A 14869-nucleotide genomic window follows, 5' to 3' on the forward strand; every position below is an offset into this window, starting at 1 on the left:
AACTGTTCATTCTTTGGCTGCATGTGCAGTTTCAAGTTGGTATGGTGAGAGAGAAGTGTGTGTGTGTGTGTGTGTGTGTGTGTGTGTGTGTGTGTGTGTGTGTGTGTGTGTGTGTGTGTGTGTGTGTGTGTGTGTGTGTGTGTGTGTGTGAGAGTTGTGTCACTGTGGTCAGCTGAGGATCGTAAACCACAGTGACAGCCTGGAATAAGAGCAGAAAGTAAACACACAAACTATGTGACGGCGCTGTTTGTTTAGCTGTTTGTTTAGCTGTCTGTTTAGCTGTCTGTTTAGCTGTCTGTTTAGCTGTCTGCTCTGCTAAATGCTGCGGTTTGTTCCAGTGCACAAAGGGAGGGCAGAACTCATGCCTTCTGAAAGAGGTATTGTATTTGTACTGATATTGTATGGTATTTGTATTATTGTATATTAAATTTTTCTGTTGCCACCTGAGAATCTTATCAAACGGTATCAAACAGTATTATTTATAATAGAAAATGTACATGTTAGACAAGGATGGGGATTGTTATGCATCCTGAACTCTATGAAGGTTTACCAGACACAGACCAATAGTCTTTTACCATCGATTTATGATCAACTATTTCTGACTGTATCAAAAGCTAAACGTTTTCAAGTTGCACTTTGGCACAATTCAAACGGGTTCAAAAAAGCATTGTCTCTCACTGTTCACCATCATTCTATTCCTTCAGACGCTGGCGCCCAGAGAAAGGCAGGAAGTGACGTTCACGTTGGCTCTCTAATTGGTTTAAAAAGTGAAGGAATTTGATTATAGCCTTCTCAGTATAAATACATAATCATATTAGGGTCAGATCACAAGTATACCAGCCTGCATCATCACTGCTTTGCATTGTCCACAGTCCACAGTGATTTGCTCAGATGTGGAAACAGGTTTGTTTTAATAAGCAGTTTGACATCATAAACATAGGCATCTGAGCACGTATATCTAAGGGGCCTTCCCATGGCCTGAGCGTCGACCACGCCCTCTGACCGTGTCCCTGCTGGAGCTCGACGAGGGCTCCAAAGATGCCGTGTGCATATCAAGGCCAGAGGAAGAGGGACAGGCCGGCAGAGAGGCCTGGGGCTGGAGTAGCAGCGCGGGCTGCGTGAGGAGTGCGTCTGTGTGGGGGAAGGAAGAGGCCAGCAGGGGGCAGTCTGAGTCTAACGCCTGCTGCAGCTGGTCTGGTTGCAGGTTGGCCTCAGTGCAGAGCCTCTGGCATAAGGTGGAGAAACGGTGACATGTTTGTGACTTCTGCTGGCTCAGCTGGCTCCTCTCCGTGATCAGTTTCTCCCTCTCCGTCTTCTGGTGACATAAGCATACACACACCCGATTAAGATGTTGCAGAACAGAACATGTCTCCTCTACTAGTTCAAGTTCAAGTTCAAGTTCAAGTTCAAGTTTATTCATATGTCCCAGAAGGGCACTTTGGGTTGCAGCAGAGCAAAAAACAAAACAGTCATAAAATCACACAAAACTCGAAATAAAAACATGAAAACAAAGTGCAGACACAAATAGACCATAAAAACCATAAAAACCATAAAAACCATAAAACCATAAAAACAAAATGGAGACACAATAGACCACGACATAGTGCAAAGTAAGTTCAGTTCAAAAGTGCCAGTGTAGTTTAAAGTGCATTAGAGGCCGATAAGTGCAAATACGATAAGTGCAAAATGCAAGGCAGTCTAAGAAGGAGACTTAGCCATACAGCGCTACATATTACAGAAAGTAAATGCTACAATATAACTATTGTATAGGAGAACACAAATAAATAAAAACATCAAATAGATGTTACATTACTGTATATTCTCTTAAGTAGCATTTAAAGCTCGAATCGAAGCAGGCACAAAGGAATTCCTATATCTATTTACTAGCTATATACTAGCATCATCGTAAGAACGTGCTCCTCACCAGCTTGTTGATTTCACACTGCAGATTGTAGATACAGTCCTATACTAGCATCATCTTAAGAACGTGCTCCTCACCAGCTTGTTGATCTCACACTGCAGATTGTAGATGCAGTCCAGTTTCCTCTTACGGCAGCGGCGCGCGGCGATGCGGTTCTTGGTGCGTCGTCTCATGTCATGGACGAAATCCAGCTGTTGGCGCGTCAGGCTCTGCTGCTTCAGCAGCTGCTGGAAGTCATTCCTGCTCAGATTCACCACCCAGTCCACAGAGAATGGCAGCTGCACCTGGGGACGCCACGAGAGGACACACAGGTTACACCTGGGGACGCAGTGACTCTCATTGTGTTCATCACAGACTAGTACAGTGGTTCTCAAATGGGGGTCCGGGGACCCCCAGGGGTCCTTGAGGAGGTTCCAGGGGGTCCCCAGCCATTTATTTTCGCTATAATTAAATTAATAAGTAACATAATTACTATTTTGGTCATGGGTTTTATACACTATGTAATAAAACAACTAAAAGCATCAATCTTATTATCATATGAGGGACCGCGGGACAAAATCCTATCAAATGGGAGTCCGTGGTCTAATCGTTGTCAGTTTAGGGGTCCTTCATGTGAAAAGATTTGAGAACCACTGGACTAGTATGTTTAGAGAAGATGAATTACTAGCCATTATTTGTAACGATGTCCTGTTGAAGAGATTGAAGGCACCACAATAACTTCATAACATGTGAATATTGCTCTTAAGTCATGTTCAGACTAGGAGGCCAAATCCGATTTGTGAATTTTAGTGACCTATTAATGACTTTATCCAGATTGGTTTTATGAGTCTGGATGCTCCAAGTCTGATTTGTGTCACTTGTCCCAAACCACATATGGAGGTAGTTTCCAATCTGCTTCAAATGTGCTTTTGACTGATGTGACTTCAGTGCGGACGCGCAGATCCACCAAATCTGATTTGAACGTCACTCGCAACTCGTCATCAAATGCTTCTGCGCAGGAAAACCAGGTCACCAACGTACGTATTTACTGACGCCCACGTCATTAAGATAGCAACCCATGCAGATAGGCTGTTTAGGTCTGGACACACAGATCCGACTTGAAAATCAGATTTGTGGCAGTGCGGACACACTCCCAAATCAGCTTTGGGAAACCAATCAAGATAATGATGATTAATGACTTTATCAGCAAATCAGATTTGCCTGTAATGTGAACATGGCCTTAGACCTGCGGTAAAGTAGGATCCTGGACATCTCCATCGTTACATTTTCTTGTCTGATTAGAGGTCACAGTGAACACAGAACAAATCACATTTTGGCAAGAATATGTGAACATCTATGTTCATTTCAAAATTAAATACCGCTATATATAATCTGAAATAAATAGTATAAATTATGCATTTTCTAACAATACGTCTATATATTTGAAGTTGATAATATCATTGTTGAAAATGATTGTTGACATTTCTTTAGACTGACACTTCTCTTCCTGCACACAGAGGTGAGAAAGTGATGGTACAGGCCAGGGCACAACTGAATGGATGAAGATTCTTCATCATGGGATATGCTGGGTGACTTCTAGGTATTATGGGACACTTTAACTATAGAGGGTATATTTTCATGCCTGATGAGTGAAAATAAATAGCTAAATAAAGTATAATGAGAACATAGGTTAAGCTGTTAATATTTACCGTTGGAAAATAACTTTAAAAAGGTGTAGGTCTGTCAAGTACAGTACTGCTAATGTGTGACAGTCAATGTACACTCTCTGTCCTACAGTATATTATTGGTATATCTTGTAATGTTTTATCTCGATTAAATACTAAGCACTGTTGTTATTTTTTCCTTCTGAAATGACCTTCATGTTATCAGCACACCAGCTGCAGTGTGTGAAGCCTCAGTCCAGCAGGGACAATGTGAGATTCCTCCAAAAACATGTTGTTTGTGCGGCAGTAGTCAGTGCTAACTCCACAGGCTGAGCTGTCCACCTCATCTGAGTTGGACTCTGAACCAATTAGTACACACACACACACACACACACACACACACACACGCACACGCACACGCACACGCACACACCACACACCACACACCACACACCACACACACACACACACACACACACACACACACACACCACACACCACACACACACACACACACACACACACACACACACACACCACACACACACACACACACACCACACCACACACACACACGCACGCACGCACGCACGCACACACACACACACACACCCACACACACACACACACACACACACAACAACAACCCACAGACACACACACACACACACACACACACACACACACACACACACACACACACACACACACACACACACACACACTGCGGGGTGAATGATTAACTTAGCACCATAGCAATTCCGCTTTCTGTTGAATGAATGCAAACTCTCATTTGATTCTGGAACTACGTACGTACCTAAAACTCTTATCTAAAACAAACATAACAAATGTACAGTTTGGGTGAGCCGATTAGCAACTGACGCAAGCTAATTTCAGACCAATTTGGACTCGACAGTTAGGAAGTGGCAGAGCAGGGCTGTAAGACTAGCTCCTCATTTGCTGATTTCGGAGAAACTCTGACAAAAATAATGGTCGTGTCGATCCTAATTGTAGGACTCCCAAATTGTTTGGTCTAAGAGTATATTTTTCACAAAGCGTTTTAGCACTAAAAGCAGCTCCTAAATCAGTGAAAAGTTACAAGAAGTCAACCTTAGTCACGAAACGCAAATCACAAACAAAACTAAAATGGCTGCTGCCGGCAATCCACCTTGTTACGGGTTCACATTTTTAGAAACATTTAACGATACTGACCTTTTAAAAAGGTATCGCCTCAATCACGAGGGGACTATGATCACAGTAGAGCTAGTCAAGGATGTTAATATAATCTGCGATTACGTGTTTTTGCAAGGTTGATATGAACAATCTATAGGAGCCTGATTCTTGATGCTCACCTGTCTGGCGCGCTCCCTTGCGTAGGCCTCGCTGTCTCCTTCCGTCTCGGTGTCTGAGTCTCTGTCCTCCCCTGAGTTGAGAGGTGACACACACATCCCAGACTGAGACACCCCCGCACCCCCAGACAGCTTGGCCTCTCCCGCCCCCTCCCCCTCCCATGCACTCCTGCTTTGGTCCAGATCCTGGAGAAAGGGACAGCCATCAGTGGACTCTGAGGACAGGTTGACATGAAGCTTCACCCAGTCGAAGGACGGGCTCTGGGCCCGTTTGTTCCCAGTATCAGAAGAACAACTTGCGTCTGGGTCCTGGAAGATGCACGACCCTGGCCGCTTAGCGGGATCCTCGTTCACCTCCCATTCCACACTGCTCCTCTTTCCTTCTCCATGCGGTGCCATGCTCTCCATGTTGCCAGAGTCCATCTCAATGTCCACCCTCCTCCTCTCACCTCCTGCTGGTTCCTCTGCCTCTCGCTGACTGGACACTACCTCAGAGTCTCTTGGTTCCTCGTCTTCTTTAACATCCATAGTAAACCTCTCTTGCCCCACTGACTCGGTTATTGCAGAGCCCTCGTCAAAGGCCTTCCGGAGGTGATGGTGTAATATTAACCCTGCTGACCTCTCACCCGGCACGGCACTTGGCCCTGAGGAGACTCCCTGGACACTGGATCCATCTGCGGGTGGAGCCACCAGCCTCACTCCAGCGATGTGATCCTTCTCTTCCTCCATCTTCACAGAAGCCATCTCTCTTCTCTTCTCATGGCGTTCTTCTCCCTCCCTTTCATCGGTGTCTCTCTTCATCTGATCAGCCTCTCCGCTCCCCACATCTCCCTCTATTTTCACCGCATGTGATTCTGTTTGCAATGGCTGGTCGACGCCTCCCTCGACACGTCTGTCTGGACTTGAGACACTCTGTCCAGGAGATGCAGCTTCAGGGACATTCATACTGGAGCAGGGCAGGTAGGGGAGAGCGCAGGCATCCTCCCTTACTGCCGCCAGCTGCTCCGGGCTTTTCTCTTTGCCACAGGTCTCCTTCCCACAAGCCAACTGGAACTTGCAGTACTTTGGACACTGCAGGGAACTGTCATTTGTCCCCTGGGACTGTGCATCGGTCACAGGTATCGGGGCTCCTGTGCTGCTATTACTTCCTGTTTGACAGCTCACTGATTTGTTGCCGGGCAAAGCCACTTCCTGCTCCGGTGGTGAACCGGCAACTGGTTTGACTTCTTTCTCATCCAGCGATATGCCGTCGTCATCATCGGTGCCGTCCTTTGACTTGCATCCCTTCCTGCAGCAGGTCTTTCTCTGGAAAGGAGCTCTGCCTCTGCTGCTGGAGAAGAACTTGGGGAGGAGGAAATCGAAGCATGCTTTGTCCAGGTCCCGGAAACCCAGGATGGAGGCTGAGTTCCGAACATCTAAGACGTTTTCTTTGCTGAAGAGCAGTTTGGATGTGTAGGCAAACTTCAGCAAGGGCTCAAAGCCAGCAGCTGTTACCTGTGGGGACAAACGTGACACATTAGACCGATGAATCATTCCTATGTTTTGTAATACCGTAGATATTTCATATCTCTTCGGTTCTCAATGTTATCTCATTTCCACTGCCAAGTTGTCTCTGTTTATGTCTCCTAACAAAAATTGTCTCGTTTTACAATGATGTGTTGTCTCACCTCCTGTGGCAGGGTGACCAGCGCTCCGTGCTGCGCGTGGGAGGAGAGCCTGTGTGTGAAGTAGTCACTGCAGGAGGCCAGCACTGAGCGGTGGGCCCTGAACCTCTGGCCCTCCACCTCCACCGTCACGTCGCACAGGACGTCCCGGCGCCGCTGCTCGTCCAGGCAGAGCAGCACGTGACAGGGGTGCACCGAGGACTCGAACGTAAACATGGACGCCCGGGGGGCGCACATGCTCATCATCAGGGACATCTGTATGTACACGAACGCACGCACGCGCACGCACACACACACACACACACGCACGCACGCATGTACACACACACACACACACACACACACACACACACACACACACACACACACACACACACACACACACACACAGAGATGGGTGAAAATACATCAAAAAGTATTTTGATACAAATTACAAATACTTGCTCAAAAAATATTATACCATACCCACTACCTGCCTAAACCTAACTCTAACCTAGCCCTAACCCCTAAACTGAACACCAAAATCTGAACTGAACTACTGTTAGATGGCAGTGCTGGCACTGTGTGTTTTTGGTGACTTGAACGGCCGTACCGTTTACTCCAATTCATTTGCTAATCTAACTAACTGAACAGCTGTACCTCACAGCATACTGCACGGAGAGCGACGACAAAGGCCAATCTCCCCAAAAAGTTGGTCTGTCCCTTTAAACCTTAGTGGTACGTACTCTACCAGGTGAGCCACCGGGGACCCCCCTCCCCCAGGTGTAGAGCACAGGTGAGGTGTGACTATACAGCAGCCGCTCAGAGAACATTGAACTGATTGGAGGGGAGGGGCTTGAAGGACTACACTGCTTGGCAGAAGAAGGATTATTTGTTATCAATATTGCTTTTTGTTGTTGTTGCTCAAACCTTACCAGGTAGTGCATATGTAGTGTTTTATAAAAGCAATAAGCCTCGTGATGCTGTGATTTACAGTGATTTTACAACAGCTGTTGCAAGAGGTGTTTAAGTGCCTTAGAACAGCCCTTAGCTAAGAGGTGTTTAAGTGCCTTAGAACCGCCCTTAGCTAAGAGGTGTTTACGTGCCTTAGAACAGCCCTTAGCTAAGAGGTGTTTAAGTGCCTTAGAACAGCCCTTAGCTAAGAGGTGTTTACGTGCCTTAGAACAGCCCTTAGCTAAGAGCTAAGAGGTGTTTAAGTGCCTTAGAACAGCCCTTAGCTAAGAGGTGTTTAAGTGCCTTAGAACAGCCCTTAGCTAAGAGGTGTTTACGTGCCTTAGAACCGCCCTTAGCTAAGAGCTAAGAGGTGTTTAAGTGCCTTAGAACAGCCCTTAGCTAAGAGCTAAGAGGTGTTTAAGTGCCTTAGAACAGCCCTTAGCTAAGAGCTAAGAGGTGTTTAAGTGCCGTAGAACAGCCCTTAGCTAAGAGGTGTTTAAGTTCCTTAGAAGTGCCCTTAGCTAAGAGCTAAGAGGTGTTTAAGTGCCTTAAAACAGCCCTTAGCTAAGAGCTAAGAGGTGTTTAAGTGCCTTAGAACCACCATTAGCTAAGAGCTAAGAGGTGTTTAAGTGCCTTAGAACAGCCCTTAGCTAAGAGCTAAGAGGTGTTTAAGTGCCTTAGAACAGCCCTTAGCTAAGAGCTAAGAGGTGTTTAAGTGCCTTAGAACAGCCCTGGCTATAAGAGCTAAGAGGTGTTTAAGTGCATTAGAACAGCCTGGCTATAAGAGCTAAGAGGTGTTTAAGTGCCTTAGAACAGCCCTTGGCTATAAGAGCTAAGAGGTGTTTAAGTGCCTTAGAACAGCCCTTAGCTAAGAGCTAAGAGGTGTTTAAGTGCCTTAGAACAGCCCTTAGCTAAGAGCTAAGAGGTGTTTAAGTGCCTTAGAACAGCCCTTGGCTATAAGAGCTAAGAGGTGTTTAAGTGCCTTAGAACAGCCCTTGGCTATAAGAGCTAAGAGGTGTCTAAGTGCCTTAGAACAGCCCTTAGCTAAGAGCTAAGAGGTGTTTAAGTGCCTTAGAACAGCCCTTAGCTAAGAGCTAAGAGGTGTTAGAACAGCCCGAACAGCCCTTAACTAAGAGCTAAGAGGTGTTTAAGTGCCTTAGAACAGCCCTTAGCTAAGAGCTAAGAGGTGTTTAAGTGCCTTAGAACAGCCCTTAGCTAAGAGGTGTTTAAGTGCCTTAGAACAGCCCTTAGCTAAGCGCTAAGAGGTGTTTAAGTGCCTTAGAACAGCCCTTAGCTAAGAGGTGTTTAAGTGCCTTAGAACAGTCCTTAGCTACTGTAAGAGCTAAGAGGTGTTTAAGTGCCTTAGAACAGCCCTTGGTTAAGAGCTAAGAGGTGTTTAAGTGCCTTAGAACAGCCCTTAGCTAAGAGCTAAGAGGTGAGTGCCTTAGAGAACAGCCCTTAGCTAAGAGCTAAGAGGTGTTTAAGTGCCTTAGAACAGTCCTTAGCTAAGCGCTAAGAGGTGTTTAAGTGCCTTAGAACAGCCCTTAGCTAAGAGGTGTTTAAGTTCCTTAGAAGCGCCCTTAGCTAAGCGCTAAGAGGTGTTTAAGTGCCTTAGAACAGCCCTTAGCTGTGTTGTAAAGTCACTGTAAAGCACGGCCACTTATTACTTAATGGTTTACTTTATGGCTTTCATTTCATACACATTCTGTAATAAAACATCTACGACCAAAAACCTTCTCAGATGTGGACCTTGGGACAGAATCCTCTTAAATGGATGTCCATAGTCTAATTAGTGTCAGTTTATTGGTCCTTGATATGAAAACGTTTGAGAACCACTGCCCTACTAGACTACAACTACTCACTAGGACTACAACTAGTCACGAAGACTAACAAACTCAAAACACCACTAACACCACGACATGTGACTCAGACCTACTGTAGCCTACATTACATGTAACATGAGTTATGAAGTAGAGAGAAAGTGCCGACTGTACCTTACACAGATGAACTGTTCTGTCCCAGGTGGAGTCTCTCAGGTAGAAGAACTACAGTTCCAGCTTGCTCATGCCTATTCCTCCACGGAATGCTGTCTAACTAGACCACGTCTCCCAGAAAGCCTTATCTCCACTAGGCAACAAACTCCACTGAGCGTGGCTCAGTCATATGGCCTGTGTGTACTTCTGTGTGTGTGTGTGGGTGTGTGTGTGTGTGTGAGAGAGAGAGGGGGAGAGAGAGAGAGAGAGAGTGTGTGTCGCAACAACTCTGGGTGTAACGGAGCGAGCGCTGACTCACTCAGTCCTGCTGATAAAGGATGAGCCAGCACTTTTCCAGCCTAGAGGATGAGCCAACACTTTCCCAGCCTTGGACCTGTCTGATGTTCCCAGGAAGACCTCTTATCTACCACACATTCACCATGGATACACATGAACACAACTCAGACCATGAGAAGGAGACGTACTCTGTTTATGGCGGAGGTTATATTGTCTACATCAGATGTTTTCAAAGTGGGAATGTGTGTGATTTGGTTAAAGATATAGTTCAGAGATACAATAGTTTGGGGGAATTTGACAGTTTTCCCCACTTTCCCAGAGTCAGAAACAAATGAACAGACCTTTTGATGTATTTGCTGCAGTCTGAAGTACTATGGGATTAAATCAAATCATCGTGATCCCATAGGCATCCAGGAATTGAGCGAGGGGGGCTCTTTTTTCCACGCTTTGTCTTGGGGGAGGCTCACAGTCTCAGACTTTGAAAACCCCTGGTCTATATACATGTTATGACTAAACCTGTCTAGACCTCAGTGCAGTGCATTATAACAACAGATACATATTATAAAACAAATGGCAAACTGAGCAAGAGTTTCTGCTTTTCTTGTGAACTTCCTTCTTGTGTATGTAGCCCTGTGTGTGTGTGTGTGAGAGAGAGAGAGAGAGAGAGAGAGAGAGAGAGAGAGAGTGAAAGAGACAGAGAGAGAGAGAGAGAGAGAGAGAGAGAGAGAGACAGACAGACAGACAGACAGACAGACAGACAGACAGACAGACAGACAGACAGACAGACAGACAGACAGACACCTGACACACCTTTGGCAAAATAGTTACAATAAAAGCTGTAAAAGAACCAACAGACCTATATGGCATTTTCTACACAAATAAATCAATAAAATATATATTATTTAATTGCAAAAAATCTGGTAGGTTTTGTTTATTTCCATACCTGACTTTATTTCAAAATAAAGTATTTCAGTAACAAGCACCTTCTGGCAAACTGATGTAATAAAAGTCAAACTTTTCGGGACACTTTGGTCTGGTAGGGTGATTAGTCCTGTGTGACACTTTGGTCTGGTAGGGTGATTAGTCCTGTGTGACACTTTGGTCTGGTAGGGTGATTAGTCCTGTGCGACACTTTGGTCTGGTAGTGTGATTAGTCCTGTGTGACACTTTGGTCTGGTAGGGTGATAGTCCTGTGTGACACTTTGGTCTGGTAGGGTGATTAGTCCTGTGCAACACTTTGGTCTGGTAGGGTGATTAGTCCTGTGCAACACTTTGGTCTGGTAGGGTGATAGTCCTTTGCGACACTTTGGTCTGGTAGGGTGATTAGTCCTGTGTGACACTTTGGTCTATGATTAGTCCTGTGCGACACTTTGGTCTGGTAGGGTGATTAGTCCTGTGCGACACTTTGGTCTATTATTAGTCCTGTGTGACACTTTGGTCTATGATTAGTCCTGTGCGACACTTTGGTCTGGTAGGGTGATTAGTCCTGTGTGACACTTTGGTCTATGATTAGTCCTGTGCGACACTTTGGTCTGGTAGGGTGATAGTCCTGTGTGACACTTAGGTCTATTATTAGTCCTGTGTGACACTTTGGTCTGGTAGGGTGATTAGTCCTGTGTGACACTTTGGTCTGGTAGGGTGATTAGTCCTGTGTGACACTTTGGTCTGGTAGGGTGATAGTCCTGTGCAACACTTTGGTCTGGTAGGGTGATTAGTCCTGTGTGACAATTTGGTCTGGTAGGGTCATTAGACCTGTGTGACACTTTGGTCTGGTAGGGTGATTAGTCCTGTGCAACACTTTGGTCTGGTAGGGTGATTAGTCCTGTGCAACACTTTGGTCTGGTAGGGTGATTAGTCCTGTGCAACACTTTGGTCTGGTAGGGTGATTAGTCCTGTGCAACACTTTGGTCTGGTAGGGTGATTAGTCCTGTGCAACACTTTGGTCTGGTAGGGTGATTAGTCCTGTGCAACACTTTGGTCTGGTAGGGTGATTAGTCCTGTGCAACACTTTGGTCTGGTAGGGTGATTAGTCCTGTGCAACACTTTGGTCTGGTAGGGTGATTAGTCCTGTGCAACACTTTGGTCTGGTAGGGTGATTAGTCCTGTGTGACACCTTGGTCTGGTAGTGTGATAGTCCTTTGCGACACTTTGGTCTGGTAGGGTGATAGTCCTGTGTGACACTTTGGTCTGGTAGGGTGATTAGTCCTGTGCAACACTTTGGTCTGGTAGGGTGATTAGTCCTGTGCAACACTTTGGTCTGGTAGGGTGATTAGTCCTGTGTGACACTTTGGTCTGGTAGGGTGATTAGTCCTCTGCGACACTTTGGTCTGGTAGGGTGATTAGTCCTGTGCGACACTTTGGTCTGGTAGGGTGATTAGTCCTGTGCAACACTTTGGTCTGGTAGGGTGATTAGTCCTGTGCAACACTTTGGTCTGGTAGGGTGATTAGTCCTGTGCAACACTTTGGTCTGGTAGGGTGATTAGTCCTCTGCGACACTTTGGTCTGGTAGGGTGATTAGTCCTGTGCGACACTTTGGTCTGTGATTAGTCCTGTGCAACACTTTGGTCTGGTAGGGTGATAGTCCTGTGCGTTTCAGAATTGGCTTGTGATTTGTTTACAACACGTTCAAAACACAGATGGCAGTCAGTCACCGTAACATTCCTACTCAAACCCGAGTGAAACTGAAATGTCGCAACATTGCTGCTGCTAAAATCACATGATTTGCTTCTGCAAGATCAGTGAAGGAGAAAGAGGTTTGCATGCCAGAGCGGCACTGGCCAATCAGGTGACTGCTCCACATAATTCCACAATGAACTCATCTCCATGTGAGAGAAAAAAAGCATCAACTTCCTGTTTCCATGTAAAGTGACACAATGCGGTCACACACAACAAACAACACAGCATCCGTTCAGAGAAAAGAAAGCATTGGACTCGTGCTGGTGCTGAAACAAAAATCATCTTGTTTTATTCATGGACGAGGACAATAAAGCAACAGTAGATGCTGTTGTACTTGGCCTTCATCAAAACAACAATGACAACTTTTACAGTGTTGTGTGTCGCAGTAGATACTTAGTGTAAATAGATAGTGATATTGGCTATCACAGATACTATATTATCCATATCGGCGTATGTTGTCCACTATGCGCGCACGCATGCACACACACACACGCACGCGCACGCACGCACGCACGCACGCACGCACGCACGCACGCACGCACACACACACACACACACACACACACACACACACACACACACACACACACACACACACACACACACACACACACGAAGAGTTAATTTGCAAAAACAGGTAAACGCCCATTCTTAAAATGAATAAACACCTGTTTGATACTCCCTGCAGTGCACATAGAAAACATTTTTGAGGTGATTTATGTGAAAATTATCAGACGAATGTTTTAGTTATGATTGATAATAAAAATGTAGCAAAAATAAATTATAATATGAAATGCTAAAAAAAATCCAAACGGAGATACCTGTTTTAGCAAATAAACTCTTCATATATATATATATATATATATATATATATATATATATATATATATATATATATATATATACACATATATGTGTGTGTGTGTGTGTGTGTGTGTGTGTGTGTGTGTGTGTGTGTGTGTGTGTGTGTGTTACTCCCGGTATCGACATCGGCCTCAAACATCCAGTGATGGTCGGGCTCCATGAAAGAGATAATGACTCTTCTGCTTTGGTTGTTCCTCATGATCCTCGACACCGTGCTCAATTGATCATCTCACATATCAACTCATTTCCTTTTGACTAAGCGCCACCATAACAGGAACATGGAGGGCGGGAGGTGGGAGGGCGGGAGGTGGGAGGTGGGAGGTGGGGAGGTGGGGGTCGGAGGTGAAACACAACATTTGGACCACATCATACCACATTTGGCTCCCTCCACAGACCTCAGGTAAAAAGATCTGAGTCTCCACAGACCTGAGACCAGTATCAGAGAATCAGACCTGAGACAAGTATCAGAGAATCAGTTCAGATTCACAGACCTGAGACAAGTATCAGAGAATCAGTTCAGATTCACAGACCTGAGACCAGTATCAGAGAATCAGTTCAGATTCACAGACCTGAGACCAGTATCAGAGAATCAGTTCAGATTCACAGACCTGAGACAAGTATCAGAGAATCAGTTCAGATTCACAGACCTGAGACAAGTATCAGAGAATCAGTTCAGATTCACAGACCCTGAGACAAGTATCAGAGAATCAGTTCAGATTCACAGACCTGAGACAAGTATCAGAGAATCAGTTCAGATTCACAGACCTGAGACAAGTATCAGAGAATCAGTTCAGATTCACAGGCCCTGAGACAAGTATCAGACAATCCACTCAGATTCACAGTAACGTTAGCTGAGTCTCCACAGGACCCGAGACATGTATCAGAGAATCCACTCAGATTCACAGTAACGTTAGATGACATTGTATAAAAACATATGACATTGCAATGGTAACCGGAAAGCTACTGGTTCCTCTTAGACAAGATCACATAACTACGCAAGCAGAACCCATTGTATAGTACTCAGGTCACAGATAAGTGACCGTGTGTCAAAAGCATTTAGAATAACTAGAAACACTTTACAGCAATCATAATATTATTGTGTCTTTTTCTGAATGAGCCAATTCACAGACTGTAGTTACAGAATGGGCGCTACAGATCCTTCTCATCTGGCCCATTGACTGTATATAAATATGGACACCATATCAGCTCCCAGAAAGTGAAGCCAAAACATCTGGATCACCCTCTGGTGGCTGGTTGCAGTATAGGTGATAATAAATCCTGCCCCTTGTTAGCAGGGCATAAGCATAAACTAAACAGTAAATGCGCACGTGAGATAATTTCCCTCCAAAGATGGTTTCTGTCATTTTAGGTAGTTCAAGTGCTAATGTTTCAGATACGTTTGTTTTTCGTGAGTTATTTGACGATATAAACAGGGCTGATTGACAGCTGTGACACGGCTGAGGGGGCTCAGCACAGACTCCAGTCCCAAATGACGTCCAACAACCAAAATGGCAGCTCGCTGAAACCAGATATTTTGGCTTCATTTTTG

At 45.2% G+C, this 14869-nt stretch overlaps 1 protein-coding gene across 1 annotated transcript; it reads right to left on the reverse strand.

The window, feature by feature from the left end:
• Window positions 1–520: 520 nt before the first annotated feature.
• Window positions 521–9635, reverse strand: LOC310783832 (transcription regulator protein BACH1-like). The gene is made up of 5 exons (XM_083644729.1): window positions 9505–9635; window positions 6581–6832; window positions 4917–6407; window positions 1999–2205; window positions 521–1315 (listed from the first exon to the last, which is right to left on the reverse strand). The coding sequence occupies exons 2-5, from the start codon at window positions 6830–6832 to the stop codon at window positions 959–961; spliced, it is 2307 nt and encodes a 768-aa protein (XP_083500855.1). The 5' UTR covers window positions 9505–9635; the 3' UTR covers window positions 521–958.
• Window positions 9636–14869: the final 5234 nt, after the last annotated feature.

The sequence above is a fragment of the Poromitra crassiceps genome (genome assembly GCF_964638095.1).
Source record: "Poromitra crassiceps genome assembly, chromosome: 10".
NCBI lineage: Eukaryota > Metazoa > Chordata > Actinopteri > Beryciformes > Melamphaidae > Poromitra > Poromitra crassiceps.

Coding starts and splice junctions, on each gene's coding strand:
- LOC310783832 (XM_083644729.1), bottom strand. CDS start 6,832: ATGTCCCTGATGATGAGCATGTGCGCCCCCCGGGCGTCCATGTTTACG. Junction 2,206..4,916: donor CAAGGGAGCGCGCCAGACAG/GTGAGCATCAAG, acceptor TGGCGTCCCCAG/GTGCAGCTGCCATTCTCTGT. Junction 1,316..1,998: donor AGTGTGAGATCAACAAGCTG/GTGAGGAGCACG, acceptor TTATGTCACCAG/AAGACGGAGAGGGAGAAACT.